Consider the following 23,261-nt stretch of genomic DNA (forward strand, 5'->3'; position numbering starts at 1 on the left):
CCACTCCCACCAGCACAGCCACTGCAGATCAAGAATATGTCTGATAAGGAGTTGCTACTGTCGCTGGGGAAGAGGCGAAGGCAACACATGGATGAAATCATGGATACTGCAGGAACAGACTTGAGTGGCGTTCACTTTCTGTCTCTGTTTCTCTCCTTGTGCACTGATTCACTTATAGTAGCTGAACAGTCAATCATAGGAATTTCTCTCACAAGGTCTGCCTTCAATCTACATGCTTAATCTGACAAAAAGCTGCTGACCAGGCCTGGCGGTCAGGGCCACAGATGCACACCGGGCCGACACCGGCCAATGGCAGACCCTCAGCATTGTGTGTCAGGGCCCATGAACCTGTAACCCCGGGATACTAATATCGATTCATTTTTAAAATAGCCAGGTACCAAGCTTTTAGCAGAATTTCCCAAACAGGAGAAACTAGTCTGTCAGAGACGTCACCATTACACTTAAGGATTGTGGGCAGTACCTCTCCATGACATCATGCATAAAACATGAACCTCGCTGTTGTGCTCTATTTTCAGCCATGGATTAATACATAAAGCACAGTGTGTGTATTCATGGTGAAAACAAAAAAAAGAAAATATCATCCAGTGCAGCATTGTCGCCGGTTTTGGTCTGTTATCTTTCTGTCCAGACTTAAATCGTTGTGTCACCTAATATAAATAACGAGGCAATGCAATAAACACTTGGTAAGATCAATGGAAAAAACATTTCAGACTCCAGATCATTTTCAAAACACAAACTTTGGGCTGTTGATCGAGTCAAATTTCCATTATTGTTGCCAGCAAAGACAGCCAGTGGAGGAATTCTGACAGTGAATGAAAACACACATGAAATCAAACGGAGAGAGTTTTCTCTCACAGGGTCACAGCAGCAGTGATTTAATGTCGGACCTGTAGTCTTTAGCTACATTAGCACATATCTCTCTCCACTGCCTAGAAGCCAAAGCCTGTGTGTGTATATGTGTGTGTGCACGCGCATGTGTGTGTGCAAGTATCCAGTAAATAAGTTTTACTTCTGCCCTGACAACCGTCCACCCTCTGATACACTGCTGGATAAAGGACCTTTGTTCTCCTTCTCCGGACTCATCTGATTCGACACAGGACACACACACACACATTTTCCAGTGACAACAGCTCAATGGCCAAATGTCCACGACAAGTCTTTTCCGGTCATCCAAACCAGTGCATTCTCTGTGTCCCAGTTTTTACGTGAGTTTGCACATGTTGATGTCCATAAATCAAGGTATTTATATTCCCGCCCTAGTTCTGGTTGCACACACCTATCGTAACACACATAAACACAACCAGCTTCCTCTTAAGGAGTCTAGATCCAGATCTGTGCTGAGTCCAGCCATCTGGGAGTTCTGGCAAAATTCAGAGGGGCTGACTCACCTTTGGGCTGAACCCTCTCTCACAGCTCACTTATTTACTAATTGTAGCATATTGTTTGATTTCATAATTAAAACCTGAAAGGTCAATCCATCATAAGGCAATTCAATTACTGGCAGATCTGTTTCTTTGTTTTTTCTCATAAACATAAAAGATGGACATCAGTTTCCAGTGTTTAGTCAAACCTTTCCCATTCCCAGTGTCCTACAGCATTTCAGGGGAAATTATCTGATACACAGAAAGTGACGTCTCTATGTGTGTGAATGGTGAAACCCCCCTGTAGAGTTCTCAACGGGCCTGAAAATTACAACCTGACCCGACCCGGCCCGCAGGTTTTTAAGCCCGAACCCGACGCAGCCCGACACAACAGCATGAATTGTCTGCCCGAACCTGGCCCGAACTCGACCATTGCATTGCATTGTTTTCCTCATACACTTGTTATCATGATCAGACAGACAGCAGACGTAAATTCAGTAGGCATGAGTATGTCACGCACTGGCGTCAGGTCGGCGTCTGCCCCTCCCTATGAAGCAGGCAGACTTACTCTTCACCACACGTGAACAGCGATGATTCACAACAAACAATATATAATTTATAACCTGCAAGAAATGTGTTTTATGAAATGTATTTTATAAAAAGGAAGCCTGATGCCTGACCCAGCCCAGCTCATTTGCGTATTTTTTCAGCCCGAACCTGCTGGTCTGGTGGGATTTGTTGGGCCAGCACGACCCATTGAGAACTCTACCCCCCTGCTACTACAGGCAGACATCTGCAGTAACTCACATCAGCGGGAATCCAGTGAAAAAGCATGGTATAGCAGTTCACATTTCTGTAAATACTGATTTATATTGAAGGTTTTCTGTATGTCTAATACGGAACTCTAGTCAAATCATAGGTGAAATATTTTCTGATTTTCTGATTTGGTTTATTGTAAAATGGTAAGATATACAGAGTTGATATATAGGGAGAACATACTGTCTGTATGGAATCAAAGAAAAAATAAGTACAAAAATGAGCCATCACAGATACTGTATTTGTCACATAAAGCAGAATTTTCAACAAAATTACATCTTGAATGTTAGTGTTGTACTTCCTTATAACACAAGTCCATGGTACTGCTTGGCAGTCTGACCCAAATCCATGGCACACTGACTGAAAATACGAAAATCCTTAATAAAATCATGGATATTCATGTTGGTTTTATGTAGTATGATTGTTTGCTGTGAAGTTGACTTGTCCAAGAAGAGGAACAGAAGGAGAGTCAGTGATGATCAAGCAGCAAAGAATGAATGTTTTATGGAATTTATTGATAACTAAATTATTGAGTTAATTAAAACAAATCATTAAAATGTAACAATTTTCATTCCAACAATTTACACATGTCCATGCCAATTCCTCACCTCCCACACATGGACATCATATCTGTCTGGAAGAACACTATACAGTACTCTGCATAATGAAATTGTCAGTTTTATGCACAGACTGCTCTGCTTGTAAGTTGGCAGATGTATGCATGCAATCCTCTTCAGAACAGTGTTCGAATGTGCCCTTTAATGCTAGGCTAACTGTGGCTTCTTTTCAGTCCAAGTGGTGAGTTAAAATTGGGGATGGGATGAATGTGCGTTGAAAATCTGTGTTTCTGCCTTTGTGGAGCACAAATAGCTGTGGGTTGAGCTGCTGTGAAGGCACTTTCAGCACAGTTTCAAATAGATCTGGATTCCCTCCCTATACGCAGAAAGAAAACCTGCTCCAGTTCACTCATAACCAGAGACGGGGAAAGTTTTTCTCAATACGTAACAAGCGTTTAACAGTATGGTGATTGCTGCCCTGAAGTTGCAGTAAGGGCTGTTATCATTATGCTCATGGGATGGAGCACTATCTCACTTTGACTTTTAAATGAGACACTTCCAAGAAGCGAGTGGTCTCACTGGAGCTCACTGTTCCCAGCGAAGACTGGCTGGAGGAAGCCACTAAGTGGAAGAGAGCCAAGCACGAAGGCCTGGTGCTGTCCGATGGTAGTGACATGTAGGGACTTCGCAGGCAGGTCCCTCACCAAAGTGCTCGTAAAATTAGGAACCAAATGAAAAGCACCACACCAGCAGATTAAAACAATAATTGATTTTATTTGGCACAAGACAAAAGTGTTTTATGATAACACTGCCCATGACTAGTTTGGCAAGAAAACAACTTCATGGTTCAAATTATTGGTCTCAGTCATTAAACCTCTGTTTAAAACCCTCGCCTTGAAACGGCATCAAAACGTGTCACTCAGTTTCTATTTTGTTATTGCTCATTAAGGCACCTCACAACTTCAAAACACATAACTTGCGGGTAAAAACATTTTTGTGCAAACTTTTTTTGAAACATTTTGGACAAAGGTTTTCAGTCTGCTTTGGCTTTATTGTCAAGAAGTGAACATAGGAAGCACGCCACTGCCAAAGATCTGAAGCCTGTAGCAGCTGTGTTCACATGTTGTATATATTAAGAATAACTTCTAAATGTATTTATTGTTTGTGCAGCATAGACAAATGGAACCATAAGGGTTTTTACAAGTCTACTAGAGGACATCTTACTAACTACAGAATCCTACAAACATAAATATGCTGGTTTTCTATCTACGCACAAGTACAAAAACACAGGTTCATTACGTCTCTTGAAATCAATAACTTATCCCTACAAATTGCATTTTTATTGTTGTTATTGCAGACAAAACCCCCAGCTCATAATTTCACATTGTTTGGTCAGATATACAAGTCATTGTCAGAACAGTTGAAAGCACAACAAATACATTTTCCCATTTTTCTTATAAAAACATGAGTGAAAATAAAGAATCTTTGGTAGCTAAGCAAAAATAGAATAAAAACGTCTATATATAAAATGCATCGAAAATACAAAGTAACAATAAGTAAAAGGCTACAGCAAAGGGCCGACAAGGCAGAGAGATCCAGCTTCGACTTAATAAGGAACTGCGTATAAAAAAAGGACACTTTTATATTCAATATCATAAACAGATCATAAATTACTCGAGACCTTCAGAATGCATCAGTCTTTGGACGGCATCCTGACACCTTGATGCAATGCAAAAAGAACCACTGAGGTATTTCATCTTGACTATCTCAAGCATCACGCTGGACGACTGGAGAGACATAAAAGTGCATAAGAATTAAATTCATGTCTGCTCCCGGCTGCCTTCAGCAAACACAGGACTTGTTTCATTCCAGCATGCTGTTCCCTTCCATCGAGTGCCCTTATTTACATTCCTGTTATCAGGTAGTACTTTCCTCTCATGTATTATTCTCACATTTGCTTCTTCCCATGCAGTCTGTTTCACACAATGTAAGGAAGCAGAGGGATAGAACCACAGTACCCTCAATTAAGTATGTGAAGAAAGGAACAGAGCAAGGGCACATGGAAGGTAAAAAACACGGGAGTGAAACACGTCTGCCATGTGTGCTTGGTGGTTATCATTCAACTTGGAAGAACACATTAACAACAATAGTGTTAAAAACCATTTTGCAACATACACACATCATTCATATTGTTCTTTAAAACGTAAAAACAAAATGCATTGTCTCTGTAAAAACAAAACAGTCACAGCAGCAATGATACACCGTCTCTCTTCTGGTCACATGTTCACCTGGTCACCTGATCTGGTGGCGATTATATCTACCAATCAGTGATCAGTCTGAGATTCTTCACTTTGTAAACGTTGAGTAAAATACTGCATTCACGTCATATGGGAGTACCAACAAGACTTGTAAGTGTCCCGACATTTGAGCACAATGCATCGCTAGCATCTCGACAGCATGATTGGATATTTATATGGATCTGGAACCTTTTCACATTCAACATACATGTACGTGCATCACAGTGAGTGATGTTTTGGGATTCATCAAATGCAACCTGCATCACATAGTTGAGCACTGCCAAGGAAAAAAGGGAGCTGTAATGATGATGATTATGATATGATTTGAGTTAAAGGTATCATTTATAAAATATGGCCAGAATTCGAAGGAAGCGCCAAAAGCATAGGGGCAAGCATATCGACTGCTTTAACTGAAAAACTGCTGCTCCGTTCCAACTATCTTTGCCTGTAGCTAGCTACCATTAACTAATTAGCTCATGGCTTTGTTTGCTGTGGAGCCAGTTTGTCTGGACTGAGACCTTGGATCACAAGGAGACTCACACAGTTGGACACCGAACTTGGACTGATCACATCCTCACTGATTGAAGTTCTTTTGACAACAGGGGATTCAGTACAGAGGTGATTTACGGCGGCTCTCACCAAGGCTACTGTTTCAGGGAAAACAAGACCCAACAAGGCATTCTTTTGTTAATTTTTGAGAATTTTTAAGTAACCATATCTTACAATATATTCCTTTGGGTGATACAAAAACAAATTCTGTTGAAACACACAGATTATAAGTACATTTATAGTGTGGAAAGGAAAAGGAAGCATCTTTCCCATATGACATGAATGCAACAAAAAAGAGAGCAGCTCTTCATTTTAAAGCCCTTTCTGCACCCTTTCACTCCATGTAAATCGATACTGTAGCTCATCCTAAAAGAGATTAGAAAACACTGGTAAGGTACACCAATGCATTTCCACCCAGAACTAACAAATCCTCAAACAGATGCAGTAGAACTTCATGTGAATTTTTCTGTTTGTTAATGCTAATTTTAACTTGAATTAGTTAAGTGGCCAACCTCACAGACAGTACTCATGAGATTTGTTCCTAGGGTGTACAAACATTTTCTTGGAGACACAACGATGCTCTGGAGGTAAAATATTCTTACTGGTCAAGTTAAACCCGAATGGGTGGAGATAAAATTCCACAGTCTCTTTGGCTCAGTTGCAAATGTTAGACTGAAGCCCAGTGAAAATGACATGAGTAAGAGGTAGCTAATATTACAAAGCCTAGCACTCTTGCTACCAAATTAAATATATTCCATCTTGCCATACTGAGTTATTAAGGTTAGCTAGTTAGCTTCCACTAGCTGATCTTCAGCTAGACATGTGGGATTAGATAAATCTAGGCAGGCTAATTAGCGAGCATGCTGATGCTCCAAGATCATGAATGCGATGTTAGGAATGAACAAAAAAGCAGCCACTGTCATTTATTTACTTTTTGCCCTTCAAGTTTGAAAAAAGGTCCATTTTGGTTGAACTCAACCAATTTTGCCTCCAGAGCTGCTCTGCATCTGAAAAACATTTGTGTAGCAACAACATGGTGTGAGTGGAAACAACCAAAAAAGAGACTTCAGTGGTAAATGATGACTGTAGTCTGTAGGTCATACGTCCAGCACCATATCGTAGTGTTCCTTCTTCCTTTTCCCACACTTATTTATGAGCACTGCATACAACGTCAACAGTACGACCCAGTAACTGGCATAAACGACTGCTCCTATGATCAGAACAATCTTTTCTGACTCAGGAAAGGGTTTTTTAGTCTGCAGGATTACTGTGTAGATAATCCCAATGAAGAGGATGGTGAACCAAACGGATATAGGAATCAGACCGATGAAGTTCACCACTATTGTCTTCCTCCCAGAGGTCCCCCATCCAGACTTGTTGATGGTTGCTATTGCAAACATTTTGGCTGGCAACAGGCTTGACATGTACAATACAGAGTAGAACGACATGAACACCATGACTATGTTACCTCTGAGGCAGCTGGCAAAGGACGATTTGATCAGCGCCACTGCCTGCACGATGAGTAGAAACAACAGAATATTCCACAGCCTTCCTTGGTAGAAGAGTTGGATGGCAGTGGCGATGAGGAAAAACGGGAAGAAGCCCGTGATCACAGCCTCATAAGTCATCCATAGGTGATGTTTGTGGAACCACATCGAGTTGTATAACCATTCTCTGAAATATGACTTACTCCATCGAGTTTGTTGATTGAGCCACCGCAGGTATGTAATTGGTGTCTCAGTGAGGCACTTTGATCGTGCAGTGTATTTGGTTGCATAACCAAGGCTTAGAACTCTGTTCGTGAGATGGCGGTCATCCCCAAAACTGCAGTGGGAACCCATGAAGGTCTGATTGTACCAGTCCTCAAGGAACTCGTGCAGGAGAGAGTTCCGGTACATTCCCAAAGGACCACTGATGCACTGCACGCAACCAAAGTAGGATTGGCAAGCCCGCTCAATGTTGAAGGCCATCCAGTACCGTACACTGCTCAAGAAGGAGATCCACGACTCGTACTTGTTTAGGATCTGGGTAGGAATTGGAACAAGATAAATGTGATTGACATGACAGGCTCTGTTTGTAACAAAAATTGGCACTTGCAAGAAATAAGGAAATATACAGAGATTTATAACTGACCTGAACATCTCCTCCAACACCTCCCACCATCGGGTCTTCTTCTAGAACCTTCACCATCTCCACTGATGATGCTGGATCCAACATAGTGTCAGAGTCACACACCTGAGTAAAACCCACAAAATAAACAATGATTTAGCCTGTGTTTTAGGACCATAGTTTATGTAAAATCAAGATTTGCATATGCTCTATGGAATTTAAAGCCACTTGAGGAAAATCTGTAATTAGTGACTCTGGACTGTAAAAATGAAATTGACATAATTCTAGTCTGGCACATGAAGTGAGCATATACTATGCTCACTTCATGTGCCAGACTAGAATTGTCTGTAACATAATCAATATTCCCCCTCTTACCCACCACCTGTTTGTCTTCCTTCATCAGGGAAGTGTTTGGTGGTCCAGATGTTGGCCAATAAAAGAGATGGAACAAGTGGGAGATGATTATGCATCCAATAAAAAATTTAAATGGTTGGATTAACAAATGGCCAGTGGAACAAAGAGTAACAGCTTAAAATTTTATCCCACCCACTATCTTTCAGATACAATTTTTTTTCGCTCTCTGTTATCTTCTATAAATGGTATTTTTCCTCCCTAACAAAATCAGGTGTTGAAAACAAACCGAGAGTCCAAATCCCTATTAACAAAACACATCTGTTACAGGCAGAGCCTGATGATAGCAAGAAGGCATGCAACACTGACCCTCCTTCCCCTACATGTTAAAGGGTGCTGGCGTTCTTACTGGCAGCACTGCAGTTCATTCTTCAGAAATCTCTTTTAAAAAAGGGGTTTCTGGCAGGCTGTAGGCAGCTGCAGGTGTTTGACAGCATCATATCAAAGAGTTTGAAACCTCAAAGTAATTCAAACTCAATAAATCATTGAGTTATTGAAGTAGTTAAGTTTTAGTTCAGTTCTTTCATTGCTCAAGACGTCAGTTTGGAACAGCACTAGCTCAGGTTTACAAAACAAAATTAATGTGATGACACCTTGAGTTTTGGCCAATGGACTGTTTGACAGATTCGGTTCACTTTAATACGTACGCCAAAATAGTACATTTTATTACTGTAAAACAAAAACCCTGACAAACAAAGTCAACGTAATGCTAAAAACGTCTTGCCATTTTTTTTAGCGAGCTCTCTTTATTATATGTTATCATTAATCATAAGCATAAATTGAACCCATGGGCTAAAGCCCTTTTTTCACAATAATAAGTATCGCATCTCACAGCAAAGCCCACAGAGAATGATCTTTTTATAACACAAACGTTGAACTGTAAACTTGCTAAAACTGTAGATACATCACAACGACATACATGAATTTAGAGTTTCATTTGGTGGGGTGGCCATGGCCCAGTAGGTCAGGTGATGACAGATAATCTGTTATTTCCTCAAAAAATTAGCGCCCTCTCATTTGCTAATGCACTTGCCATCCAATAAAACTATAGTGCCATTCATGCGAATGTGGAATTTAGCTGATTAAATTGTTCCCAGTGCTTACAAATAGAAAGTGTACAAGGAAGAAGTGCACTTTTAGTTTGTAGCTGACCAGTTTAATTTTTTTAAGCTAACACATATCCTTACATTATTATGGACCTTTAAGGTGCTTTTGGACCCAGCAGCCTGATATTTTTTGGTGCAGTTTTGCCCATAGACATTATCCCCTTATTTTAACACAATCATTCATTCACAGAAATCTCATAGGAAAGAGCATTAAACGGCACTGACCAATCATGAGTCATGTACAGCTCAGACTACCCAACCCTTCAATTACTATTATTCTTTAGACAAACACATTTAAATCTAGACTATGTGTCTTTTGCTGTGTCACAGTAGCACATGCAGAGAGTAGTCAAAGAGCCAGCAAAATGATTCAGTTATGTCCGGTACACAACAATATTGACCTAAAGTTAGCTAACATTAGCCACTGTTAGCTGCTGGTCATACCAGACCAAATAAGGCTGTATCACGAGAAGTGTATTGTGAGCAAATGTGGCTTTTAGTGCTTATGCAGGGTACCGTGTGTTATTTCTTCTTTCATAAGTTATAGCGTTTCACTTTGGTGGAGAAGAATATGCTCTTGATTCACGACCATGCTATTTATCTCAACAACAGTCCATATTTTAACATTTACTGCCAGCAGAATAAAAACAGGTTCCCTGGTAGGCTACTTCATCAGCATGTGTGTTGCCAAGCCTGGCACTGTGGTTAATGTGTTTAGCTCCTGTTTATATTTTAAGCCACACTACTACACAGTGTTAGCATTATAAGACTGCATTAGCGAGCCAACACCCTTGGGAACTGGCTTTTCCAAAGATATAATTCAAGTGTCATTACCATACACAGAGTATATTACTATTTCACTCATTTTCTCTGACTATGGTGTTTTACTAAAGCTCATTTAGCTTTCAGCCCTATAGATATATATGCGTCTAACTCAAGTAAAACTTTAGGCTGTGTGAGAGTTAACAACAAACATAAATGTTACTTTTCTTCGACACAGTCTTGCGCCCTGTCTCTAAATACCACTCGTGCAGATGAGACAGATCTGTTATTACACTTAGACATCAGCCACTGCTGCCCCTCTTCACGCTACACTTCACAACACGATGCACACAGCCACCGTCCATCTAAAAGCAACACAAAAGACTCTTTGTGGACCCCATGTTTGGCTTGGCAGAGGCCCCCCTCCAGCCAGCTCTTCCCTCTCTCTTCCTTTTCCTTGTATCTTCAGCTCTTAGGACAAGTGTCCTTGTCCTACCTGTGTGTGTACATCTACAAAGACATACACACAGACGCACACCACTGAACATCTTACCTGTTATATAATGGTTTCTAACAGGCACCACTGACACTGCTCATTCCCTCATCCTCTCTGTCTCTTTGCCCATCTGTCTAGCAATTTAATCTAGTCATTCTCACTTACACCATTCCCTTCACAATTCCTGTATTCCTCTCATTTCAACAGGTCTTTGGGAGTAGGACTGCATATGTGAGTCTTTTGAGGCTCCGGAGGAAGCCGCACGATATCTAATAAACTGCCTCCAGTATTGTCCCTCTAGTGTCTAAGTTGCATTGTGGGTACTATAGGCAACGGGTTTTGAAAAAGAAGAAGAATGCATGGAACGAATGAGGTGCTATCTTTGTGTGCTATATCAATTCTGATAGACAGTGTTGCAGGAGTTCAGCGCTGCATCCCTGGCCTGTTTGTTTTCAGACCTGGCACCTACATTACCCACAGTGCAATTTAGCTGCTGGGTGACATAATTAGAGGGAATTTATCATACCATATGAAATTGGTGGAGTTACCCCTTAATAGTTGCATTTATATCCATTTCTAGTGTCACAAACATACCTGTACATAGTCCACGCTCCTCCCCAGCGCCTTGAAGGGTGTATACATGACCTCTCTCTTCCCTCCCCACTTCTGCATGATGCACACACACTTGCTGTTCAGCACCAGCCTGGTGACCTGCTGAATGCTCTCAGCGTAGCTCTCGTCCGTCTCCCCGGGCCCCCTTTGGTGAAAGTTACTCCGCCACACGTACGTGGCCGCTTTGTCCCGTCCCATGATCTCTTTAAAGATATCCATCATGTACAAGTCGTCCTCTGAGTTCCCGTCGATCACCATGATCACTTTGATCCCCGGGTACGTCAGCCTCTTCACCGACACCAGGCATTTCCTCAGGTAGGCAGGGTCCTCCTGATAGGCCGCAATGCACAGCGCCAAGGACTTGTTCAGTTTGATCGGCGTCTCTAAGGACCGCCGCATATTTCGGTGCTCTAGGAGTGCGAAGAGGCTCTGGATGATGAGGTGGACCACCAAGATGGCGCCATACAGGCCGAATGAGACATGATTGCGGGCTGTGGTGAAGAACTGGTAGCCCATGATGTAGGCCGTTGAGATGCCCACCAGGAGGGATACGCCGAACATGGTGGTGCCAAATATCCGCAGGTAGGTGAGGACTCTATCACACCTCATCTAGGGGACGAATGTGGAAAGAGATAACACATTTAGTCAGTGTAGGACGGAATGTACAGGATTTTAAATATACTAAACAACAAGATTGTAGTGACTTGATGCAAACATCAGATGACCATGTGTGATTTGCAGAAGGAAAATGAGACATACAGACATTGACCTCAGTATCAACAGTAGGATTTATTAAGCTTCTGTAAGAATCAGCATGAAAAATGCTTGTTTTCAGTTTACTCCTCAACGGCACACACAAACCTGTTTTATTACAACAAACCAAGGTAAAGAAAGCAGTAAAGTTTCTCCCCTCTTTTTGCTCCCTCCCTCCCCCCTCTCCTTTCCTCTACCCCTCCCCAAAATACCCGTCTAAATGTCAGACAGTTGTGAGTAGCCGATTGTTCCAACTCTCCTTAATGTGGGTGGGCGCACATTACAAGATTTCTTGACCTAATTATCCAAAAAGCTGGCTGCCCCCTGCTAAACGTCCAAGCTGCAAGGGCTCTCCGAATGCCTGGGAGAAGCTATTACCTTTTTTTTTTTTTTTTTCTCCCAGCATTGAAAAAAAAAGGGGGGTTCAAAAACATTTTCGGGCAAGCATCCCGCTCAAGGGAACTCTGATCGGGACTATTCTGTGTGCTTTTATGTGGGGGCTAATGCTTTTGTGTCTACTCTCTGAGTGACAGTCTGTTAAAGGACCCCAAGCTCTGCCGCACAAAATCTTCTGCTCAAAGTCCTGAAGTTTGTTTCCAGTCCTCATTATGTTGCTACCGCCATCTGTTTGGCAGACCAGCAGAGACCCACTCAGCGTGGCTCAGCCCAGCTCAATGCAGCGCGGACCACCCTGTGATGTCATCTGTTTATATCTCCGTGGGAAGAAGAAGACAAGAGACTTTTTGAAATTTTCTTTTTAATGCTGCACGTGTGCTTCTTCTCGTCGGTGACTCGCCATACGAAGTATGACAAGGAGATCATTTATTTGACAGAATAGACGCTAAAGATGTGCAGTGAATAGGGAGCGGAGGGTACGACAATATACTGCGTTGAACATTGGGATAAACATGCTTTTTATTGCAGTTGGTTAGATCGAAGGGGGTTTGAACCTTGGACATCGAAAGGTCAAGTGTTCACCTTTGGTCGCATAGCCAGTGGGGCGTTCCCTTGTGGGACACAATTTTGACATTTTGAGCTGCGTCTCAAAGCATTTCAAACGCCGAAATTGTTTTGAATTTCACAAAAAACGCCTATCATTTTGTATTGAACCATCGTGTTTCAGTCGAGACAAGAAAAGACATGTAAATCAGGACCAGCAAAGGAAGCGTATACAAAGCCCAGCAGTGTTTGTGATTTGGCAAAGTTCTTCACACCACACCTAAACACACAAGACGGAGGGAGAGTGGGAGCAATACAGAGAAAAGAAGAACTGTGAAGCCAGTCGGGAAGAGGGGGAGAGGACGACGGCAGAGCCAGGGAGGGCGACAGAAAGGAAGAGAGGGTGGGAGACGGCAGATAACGGCGTGCAGAAAAACGAAAAAGCAAAGCGAGAGACACTGAGAGAGAGAGCGAGAGATGGAGCGCAGAGAGAGAGAAAGAGAGAGGACTACGAACACACACCCCTTGGCTCAGACATAATGCCTTGTTCATTTGATCGTTGGATGAGAAGGCCACAACCAGAGTAGCAGGCCTCCCCTGGCACGTGGCAGGGCTCTTAACGTCAGACGCTCATTTACGAGACCCCTGACACACACACACGCATACACGTTAATACACATATAAAAAGCCTATTATAACAGAGGGAGAGGAGTGTGTGTCTGTAAAAATACACATTTTTTTAATTGCTGAGAACGCATTTCACCTTAGACCTCCTCCAGGTTGTGCACGAGTGTGTGAGTGTACAAAGTCTCACGTCTATATAAGGTAGCGCAGGACAAACTCTTTCACCCCGGCTCCCTGCATCAACTCTGAATGAACTCAGCTACTGCTCAGGAGGAAACGTGTCTCACCATAAATCAGAATGTGCGCACCTAGTGATTTGGTGTGGATTATGTTGGACAAATATTTGGAATCAGGGCAGGAAGTCGTCACGGATTTTGATATACCTCCATGACCAGGGCAGAGATGTTCTCACCCTTCCTGGGGATTTAGTTTCAACTTCACCTAACCTGATTGTGACTGCGCTGCAATAGGAAATCGGAGAACTTGTAGGAAACCAGTGCAGACACATGGAGAACGACTACCTTTTTTATTTATGACATAACATTTTGGGGGAAAACACAAAACCAAACTGTGCAATTCAATTCAGGTCACAGCTCACAGACGTGAAGCTCTTTTCTTATTGCCGACCGACGAAAACTGTCAGACGACATCAGTTCTGTGAGTGATCAAAGTGATCCAGTGCAAAAAGACTCAGACGATGCCTCTTGTCAGGACGCTCTGCTCTTCATAGAGCCTCAGACACCCTTATGGGCGTGTGATCCAGTGCAAATGTCAAGGCTAACAATTAGGTCAGACTGCAGGAAGATTAACTGCAGGCTTAAAAACGAGCCACTCAGACTTGGCCTCAGCCCCAGAGAGATAATGCCTTTAATCAGACGAGTATCTATGACAGTTAAAGTGTCATCGACACATGTGGATGTTGACACTTTGGCGCAGTTTGTATGACAAGTGTGTGCGCACGCTAAAGGTACCATTAGCACATGTGGATGATATCACTCCGGCTCTCTGTTTGTTTTTGTATCTTAGCGCATGTAAGTAATAGAACTCCGTCACTATCGCTTGGCCTCTGTTGTGTGTGTGTGTGTGTGTGTGTGTGTGTGTGTGTGTGTGTGTGTGTCCAAACCCATGGTGACCCTGGGTTGGAGTCTCACTCTGACATCATTAACAGTCTCTTGGGTCAAACTCCCACTGGCTCTGTCTCAGGGATACTTTTTCTAATGCTAAGACGAGAATCGGGAAAAGATGGTGGGTTAGCAGAGAATGAATTGATTAATGGATGAATAAATGAATGATAAATGATGGATGGAAGAATGGATGGATGGATGGATGGATGGATGGATGGATGGATGGCATGGTAGCGACCTTGATATAAGAACCTGGTTACAATAGTACAATAGTACAATAAGTAAGAAATGGCCTGTTGAAGTCATCCGCAAAAGAAATAGCGACAACACATTAGCTGGTTAGCACAGTTAGTCTTGCAGCAAGCAGTCCTAGAAACTTCAATACATATCTCTGTAGCACATTCAGTTGATAATTTGTGTTAATTTTTCAATGTTTATGATCAAAATGATTACACATTAGTTGGACTAGTTGAGAAAATATGCATGTGCCCAGGCACCACTGGGCAAGGCACTGCAACCTACTAATGAAAATCTTCACAATCGTAGTTTAGCATTTTAGCATTTGTTAACATTTACTAATTAGCTATAAACACAAAGCATAGCTGAGGCTGATGAGAATACCAGTTTTGGAAAAATTGAGTCATGAATAAAAATAATTTAAAACGTGACCTGAGAATGGTGTTGGATGAAAGGTGAAAGCATCATCAAAGTTATTACATTCCATTTCAATTGAATTACCACAAATGTAACATTGTGGTGGTGCTTGTCATCTATTTTCTATCCAGCCTTCAAATGTCCAATGTGCCTGATTTAGTTTAACAGTGGACTATACTGTCATTGAGCACATAAGTGATCCTGGTACGTGGGGAACTAAATCCCATTTTGGTCCTTAAATTCAACGTGTGATTTAGTATAGTCAGCTGACTCACCACATGCCGTAATAACTCTCCATGTGTTACATGGATCACTGTCAGATGTGTATTTGCCTATTAAGTCTCAGTGTTGCAGCTGAACGTGGTCCATGTGTTCGTACAGTATGTACAAACGTGTGTGCTCAGCACTATATGTCCGGTGTGTGCTCGCCAGTCTGCGTACGTGCACGCTGTCAGAGGTATACTGTGTGTGTGTGTGTGTGTGTGTGTGTGTGTGTGTGTGTGTGTGTGTGTGTGTGTGTGTGCGTGCACTGTGTGTCCGCTACAGAGAGGAGGAGATTGACTAAACTCACAGGAGTGCAGTGGAATCCCTGTCAGCAGGGTTCCAGTGTCAAGGCCTGTGATGGGACATAAAATATAACAAGGCTCGCCAGACCCTGTGAGCGTATGTGTCTTTGTACAGTAACAGCCATATGTGTGTGTGTGTGCATTTATGTGTGTGTCATTACTGCATGTTCTGCACAGGCAGTATAATTCTGAGGCAGAGCCAAAGGAGACAGTTTGCTGGTCTGTGAGGAGCTGAGATAACATATAACTAACATCTTTATGTTGCTGTGACTCAGCAGACACCGGCTGGAAGTGTTACAGTCACAAATCAGCAGCTCTGGCCGGAGGAGTCTTATTCACAAATCAAACTTTAATGTTGCTCTGAAGAGGGAGCCAGCTCACACCTGCAGCTTGTGTACTGTGGGCACAAAGGCAACATAGGACTGAAAAGTGAGGGCATACTTATGACAGATACAAGCTAATGAAGACATACTAGGGATATTTATAGTTTGCCAAAAGCTCAGTATTGATCCATTGAAGTAAAATTGGACAAACTTCATTCAGTCAAGTCAGCATACAGGAAAACCAGGCATGCTGAGATCATACACACCTCTGAAATCTCAAAGGCAATGTTCTGCCAAAAGAAAACACACACATACAAAGTAAAGGATAAGTACACCCCAGTCTGGAACCTCAACAAGCGATGCACATGGTTGACTTGTGTGTGTGTGTGTGTGTTTGAGCTGGGCAGGGCTGGAAAAGGCCAGGATGCACTTTAAAAGCATTACATGCAGAGATGACCCTCGTGATGGTTGTAGCAGGACGCAGGAGAGGCTCACATGTTCCTGAGCAGATGACGAGACAGAGGAGAGGGAGCGGCTGGGAGAGACGAAGGAGTTGGCTGCCGACTGAGACGAGACGCACTCGAGGCTCGCTGCTTCCTGACTACTTCCTTGAGATGCTTTCAAATATGAGATCAACAACTGTAGGAATGATAGAAATGAGTCTCAAAAGAATTAGATGGCAAAAGTGAAATACACATTTACATGTGGTAGTGTATTTAAACTGGCCATAGACAAGTTTTAGGTTTATTTTGATATGTTTTCTATCATAACGGCATAAATGTTGACTGTGCAATGCCAGACACCATCAAGTTTACTACAGTTCTCTATAAACTCTTGCTTTCACTGCGCAATTCTGTCTGCTGCTTGGCCTGAAATCGGCCAAGAACATGAAGCCTGACTGTGGACAGTAAGCTCGGCAGTGTAAGGAGAGTCGACCTGGCAGCCTGGTGACGGTGGGCCTGGCAGCTTGGCATCACCTCTATCTGTTTTTACATTTCGATTAAAGACTAAACGAGTGAATCAACTGATATTTTGTCCTGTGTTGTTGGTAGTTGTCACTGCGAGGCAAAAGGCAGCCCAGGAACAGTCGGCCCGGCAGCCTGGCAACTGTTGCCCCGGCAGCCTGGCATTATGTCTATCTGTCTTTTTTCATCACCATTATAGACTAAATGAATGAATAAACTCATGTTTTGTCCAGTGTTCTTGGAAGTTGATGCTCCGAGAAAAAAGAAAAGCAATCCATCTGTATTTGCGACAGCGGTGCCAGCAACAACAGCACCACTTGGAAAACGATAGGTGGCAGAAGTTGTCTATTTCCACTTAACATATGGATATAAAATCGTAAAAAAGTAGTCGCTTTACTGCGCTGACAATTTGCTCTAGTATGAATGGAACTGTGCACCGACTGGACTGAAAGGCCGAGGCAGTTTTCAAAGGCACCGCTAGGAAGTGGCCAACCCTCCTCACTCCTCCCATTTCTCCTCCTCTTCCCCCTTCCTCTCATAAACCCCCCATGTGGCCGCACCGCGCTGTTGTTGCGGGAGCGTTGTCTTTATCAGAACCAGAGCCGAACAGTCAGTAACACCACCCACTGCGCCGCCCCGCACTACTCCCGACATGATTGGAATCAGGTGGACAAGGCCGCGACTGGCAGGGTTACAACGTCACAACATAAAAAGGTGGCTGACTTTAACATCCTCCCTCCTGCTCCACCCTCCGCTGTCTCTTTATTTCCTCACCTTCTGTAAGCCATTAGATTCAGGTGTGATGCGGCTCTAACTGGCACAGGCGCAGAGGTTACAACATCTTCGCCGAGTGTTTTTTGCATTACCCCTCTCTGTTGTGCATCATCTCCTTCTTCATACCATGGTGTTTTAGTTTTACACAGTTTAAAAAGGGAAGGTGGGCAGTGAAGTCACACGCTGCGGTGAATCCATTCTTACATCTGAAGCCAAACTACGCCGTTTGGTATTTGGGCACGTCCTCTCCAGTTGACTCATCCCCGCCTCACTCCCTCCGTCCCTCCGTCCCTTTTTTTTTTTTTTTTTTTTTTTTTGTGAATGAGCCGAAAGGCAGAGATGCAACCGCACTACAGAGGGGGAGATGGAGAGAGGAGCAGACTACAGTACTCAGTGAGAAAAGAGAGAAAGTGGGCTGGGGAGGGATGGCAGACACCACGAGGAGGAGGAGGTGGAGGGGGAAAGGAGACTGGAGGCACGGTGGTGGATTTGGCTCCGCTCACTGCCAGCTGAGGCACTGGACCTGCGCCACTGTGGCAGGCTCCAAGACTTTCGGCCAAATTACAGATGTAGCTGGGTCGAGAATGCCTCCCTGCACAGCTGCTCCTCTGTCTGGTTGTTTATTTGGTTTTCTTCCCTACACTGCAGTGCAATACTTCACGCTGACGGCAGTTTTTGGTCCCTCTGTGTGGTTTCTCCTACTTCAAAAAGAACACGTTTTCTGCCACGAAAAGTTTCTAGCGCTCCTTTCGTGAATCCAGCCTGCTTCTGTCATCCACTGATCAAACGCTCCCTCTTATCTGACGACTCGCTGTTATCAGCAGAGCTCTAAAATAGCTTCCACCCTACATGGGGAGAACATTTCTTTGATAGCACTTTGTATTATCACAGTTGATTACAGATAAGAGGACCCAGAACCAGCCTGAGCAGATGAACAGAGAGATGGTCGGAGGTGTTGAGAAGAAAGAAAAGACGGCATGTTGAGCGGCCACTTGCTTTACGCAGCCCCTGGGCTGCTTTATGGTACGCTATTACGCCTAGACCTGTGCATTAACATTGGCATGAGGCTTCCCTGTGAGACCCTGTTACTCAGTATGAGGTAGTAGGAATCTAACACAGAACCTCACTGACATCCAAATTTTCACTTTTACTGGCCGGCTGTAGTGCCGCTTCACCGCTGATTTACCGAGGGAACCTGGAAAAAACTGTGGCATTAATGCAGAATAGATGAGGTAGGTGGTGGTAGGTGTGTGTTTGGGAGGGGCTTCACATAATGCTCTCTCTCTCTCTCTCTCTCTCTCCTGACTTAAGTCGTTATACCTTGCCAGCCTCAAGGCCCTATGGACCGACGGCCCCTTGCTGCGAGCAGTAATGGCACGTGAGACTTGTTGTGAGCCCTAATGGGGACCAGTCGTGGAATGCCTTCCTCTGCGAGGCAGTAAACTGCTGTGTGTGAGCTGCGTGGAAGCACATCCTGTAGCAATGAGGGTGCAGTAAACTGTATCACCCTGTCACCCACTGAAGAGTGCCAAAAAAACGTGGCTTTTCGTCCCTTTAACCCTTTGTGAGGCATCACATCGCTGTCACCTCCACGAACTGCCCAAATGTAACTCTGAAGCAGAGCTAAATCTCTGCCGTGGGCCGGCAGCGGAGACAGATTGCCTTCCTTACAGTAGCACACTGAGCCCCACGCTCGGCAGAGGAACTCCCCCGGGGGCTGAGATTAGAGGCAGTATGTTGGTATTAGTCTGGATGTGTGTGTGCATTGACAGAAGGTCCAAACACACACTGATTACACAAAGAACTTACATATCTCCTTAAGCTGCCACTTTAAGTCAGGTAGCTGCTGTAAACATTTCTGTAGATGTACAGTTTTACCAGGATACTGGTTTGTATCAGTTTGACAGGATAACGTGGGACTTTGCGGCTGTTCCTGCATCAGCATGACGAGAAATAGCTGTCATGAAATCTAATGGATCTCTTGGGAAAGCCAGCAAGATCAAGCCCCCACGTGAAATAAAGCAGGCTGACTTACAGTGGACTAAATGTTTCACTTCTTCCAGGCGGACATCAGCCTCCACCGTGTGAGAACAGATAACCCAGGTCAGTGGGAAGCAGATTCCACGTGTGGGATAGAAACCGTTCTATATATCATCGGTAAATGACAGCAAAGCTTCCACAACCAACTCACAGATGGGCATTCCTTGCGTGGGCTTTTATGTCTATCTGCACATTGATGGGTCCGAGTGGGCGGGTAGAGGAAGAGAGTATGTCAGAGGAGTGTGACAGATGTTCATTTGCATTCGGGTATTTGTCTGAAATGTGTCTGAGTGGGGGTGCGTATGTGGAAGTTATAATGCCAACAGCTTGGAAGACATCTGTAATCATTAGCCTGTGTTCTGAGGGCTCGCTGCTTAAGCGGCACCTGCTTTTAGTCACGTTTGCATGCATCTCATGGACAGCACTGGTCAGAACTTGGGAGGGGCTGGATTCACTGTTCAGTATCTCAATAAAGTAAACTTCTGATACCAGCACTTAGCAAGTAGCAGTGAACTGTTCAATATTTCCTAATTTACTGGTGAACACTGTGCATGAAGAGCGATCTTTCACACCAGGCATCAAATTACGCCCTGGGATCATGAGGCTCGCTTGAACGTGCCCAAATCCAGCCGTCCCATTGGCTCACGAATCTGAAAGGATGACGTACGGCTTGTAACGTCATCAATTTAGTTTATTCTCCGGGTACAATAACTGGCTCAGCAGAGACTGTGTGAAATTATCCTGGCGAATTTCGCACAGCTGGCACATCTGGACAAGGAGGATTGCATACTTCCATCCAAGTTTGGATAAATTACATTTTTGAGACACATATTTTCTTTTAATTTTTTATGTAATAACATTTTAAATGATCGCAATTAATTATTGCAATTTATTGTCAACCTAAAAAGTTTGTCCATGACAAGATATGCGCGTTAAGACGCATGAAGACAAAAAGCTACTCTGGTGACAGCTGGCATGAACCCCAATTTAATGCATCACTACCTTTACAGAGCTTAAATATTGGACAGCAGCCATATTATTTAAAAAGTATGACCTCGTCATAGTCGTCTTAAGTGGGAGTTTGGCGCATCAACTTGTCCAAAAGAATTACAAAATAATTAATTAGCGTCTTAACCACTACAGTCTTCTGATGCAACATCTATCACTGTCTGTCAGCAGGCTGCACAGCCACCAGACCAAATGGCCATTGGCCGCCTACCTTGAAGCAGCTGTTCTCTCCTTCGTCCTTGAGAAAGGATGCGGTCAGCTCCGGCGGCTCTGGTACCGCTCCACAGGGAGAAAAAGTCTCGACAAAGTTTCAGAGGACACTTGTTTGAGTCTCATGAATCCGCTGAAACTGGTCCTCATTAATCAGGAAAAAAAAAGAAAACAAAAGTGAAATAAGACTCGCGCGGGTTCCTTGTCAGTTCGCTCAGCCGGGTGAGCTCAAGAATATTGTCGCCTTCTCTAGTTCTCAACAGTCTGTCAGCGGTCATTAACCGTGCACCGCAGGCATCTGAGGTGTACAGACACAAGCATCGTGTCAGTCATCTTTGGCATCATTCATATGAAAAAGGTGTGCATGAAAAAAGGAGCTACACGAGAATGATAAACATCTTTCTCCACCAACTTCTGACAGTTTCATTCATTGTTTAAAAGTTTCTAAAAGTTACAAAAAACAAACAAAAAAAGCCATCAACTTTGTCAGCGTCAACCATATTGATATAGAAGAAGAAGATGAAGAGAAAAAAAACAAAAAAACAAAAAAAAACGTTTCCAGCAGTGACTCTTTATAAATCTGAGTAAGATCGTTTTGGGTTCTTGAGGGGCGTGTAGGTAAGTATGTCTAGTTTCCCCGAGCATCCAGGTTACACAGAGCGCAGAGAAGTGGCCAAAAAGTCTCTGTGCCGCTGCTGTCTAATGCCTTCCAGACGGCTGTGTGTGTGTGTGGAGCCTCCTTTATGGCTGCTGCGGCTCCCAAACCCCTTTTACCGGGCTGCAACAGATTGGCGTGTTGTTTTAATAAGAGGGGATGGTTTGGGGGGCATGAGGAGGAGCGACAGAGAGGAGAAGAGAGAGAGCGAGAGAGAAAGAGAGAGACTCACTCATCCAAACTCATTCAAACTCCTGAGGTAGGAGAGAGAGAGAGAGAGAGAGAGAGAGAGAGAGAGAGAGAGAGAGAGAGAGAGAGAGGTTGGATGTCCATGCCTCCATTCAGAGCAGGAATATGGCATCATGTTCCTGAGAGGCAGTTAAACTTACACGTTTAATCTTTAATTAGCCTGTATACAGTATGACAACTGGCCCCAGGTCTGATTTTTACATTAAGCCTGTATGTATTGCCTCATATTTAGAATTATTCATACGATTAAGAGAAAATCGTCCAGAGAGAAGTCACCCACTGAGAGAACAGCTGGAGGCAGCATGCGAATCTGTACAGTCATCTTTAGAAGAGGCGCACATAGGCACGTGGAAGCCAGAGTCTGGATGTTATGGAATTTCAGTCATTTCATTGATTCGCCAGTTCAGCAGTTCCCAGCTGTGTCCAGCAGGCAGTGCTGTGTGACGCAGAACAGAGAGTCAGCAGGCTCTGAAATGTACAGTAGCTCCCCCACCCAAAATAAGGCAATCTAAAGGGAGTATCCGACTAAAAATCAGGACTTGTGTTACTCTGACCACCGTGAGTCACAAAGCGTTTGGCGTCATTATCAGGAACTCCCCCACAATACCTGGAAAAGTCTAAGGTTAGGAAACAAAGGCATTGTTGTCCTTCAATGGAAGCCACACATCTCCAAATATGGTGATTTTTCATTATTTGGATAACCTGGAGGAGCAAATGTTCCTTCATGGTGTGTGCAAAGAAAATGTCCATTTAAATGTCTCAAAAAGCCACCGAGCTTTCAGCTCGGTGGCTTTTTGAGACGGTTTATGAAAAGCTGATGCTTTTGGGAATACATGTTATGTATGTGTGAACCCAGTCAGTCTGTTCTGCTCACTGAAGGATTTTTACTCTCTCATCTTTACTTTGGATAAAATCGGTTCATGCACATTTGAGTTTTTAAGATGCAGAGCAAGCATACTGCATATTGGAATATATTAAAAATATATGTTGATATGATAAATGTACATTCAAATACTACTAAGTGACATACTGATATGTATATACACTGCAGGACATTATTGAGTATTTATTTCAATGCATGTGATGACACTAATTCGAACATAGGCCTGTGTCAGCTCCTTGTTTCACTGAAATGTGTTATAACAAGGTGAAAATATGGTCATAACACTGTTTAAGTGACACAAATAATGAAAAAATGAAAATGGTAGCAAATTGTATCAACACATAGGTGTCATTTACACCGGGGATACTGACATGCTGACATGGTGCAAGCAACAAAA

At 43.4% G+C, this 23,261-nt stretch overlaps 1 protein-coding gene across 1 annotated transcript; it reads right to left on the reverse strand.

The window, feature by feature from the left end:
- Positions 1-3,539: 3,539 nt before the first annotated feature.
- has2 (hyaluronan synthase 2) lies at positions 3,540-21,814 on the reverse strand. Its single transcript, XM_037072874.1, has 4 exons — positions 21,079-21,814; positions 11,080-11,706; positions 7,735-7,836; positions 3,540-7,625 (listed from the first exon to the last, which is right to left on the reverse strand). The coding sequence occupies exons 2-4, from the start codon at positions 11,704-11,706 to the stop codon at positions 6,699-6,701; spliced, it is 1,656 nt and encodes a 551-aa protein (XP_036928769.1). The 5' UTR covers positions 21,079-21,814; the 3' UTR covers positions 3,540-6,698.
- Positions 21,815-23,261: the final 1,447 nt, after the last annotated feature.

This window comes from Acanthopagrus latus, chromosome 17 (genome assembly GCF_904848185.1).
Source record: "Acanthopagrus latus isolate v.2019 chromosome 17, fAcaLat1.1, whole genome shotgun sequence".
Lineage (NCBI taxonomy): Eukaryota > Metazoa > Chordata > Actinopteri > Spariformes > Sparidae > Acanthopagrus > Acanthopagrus latus.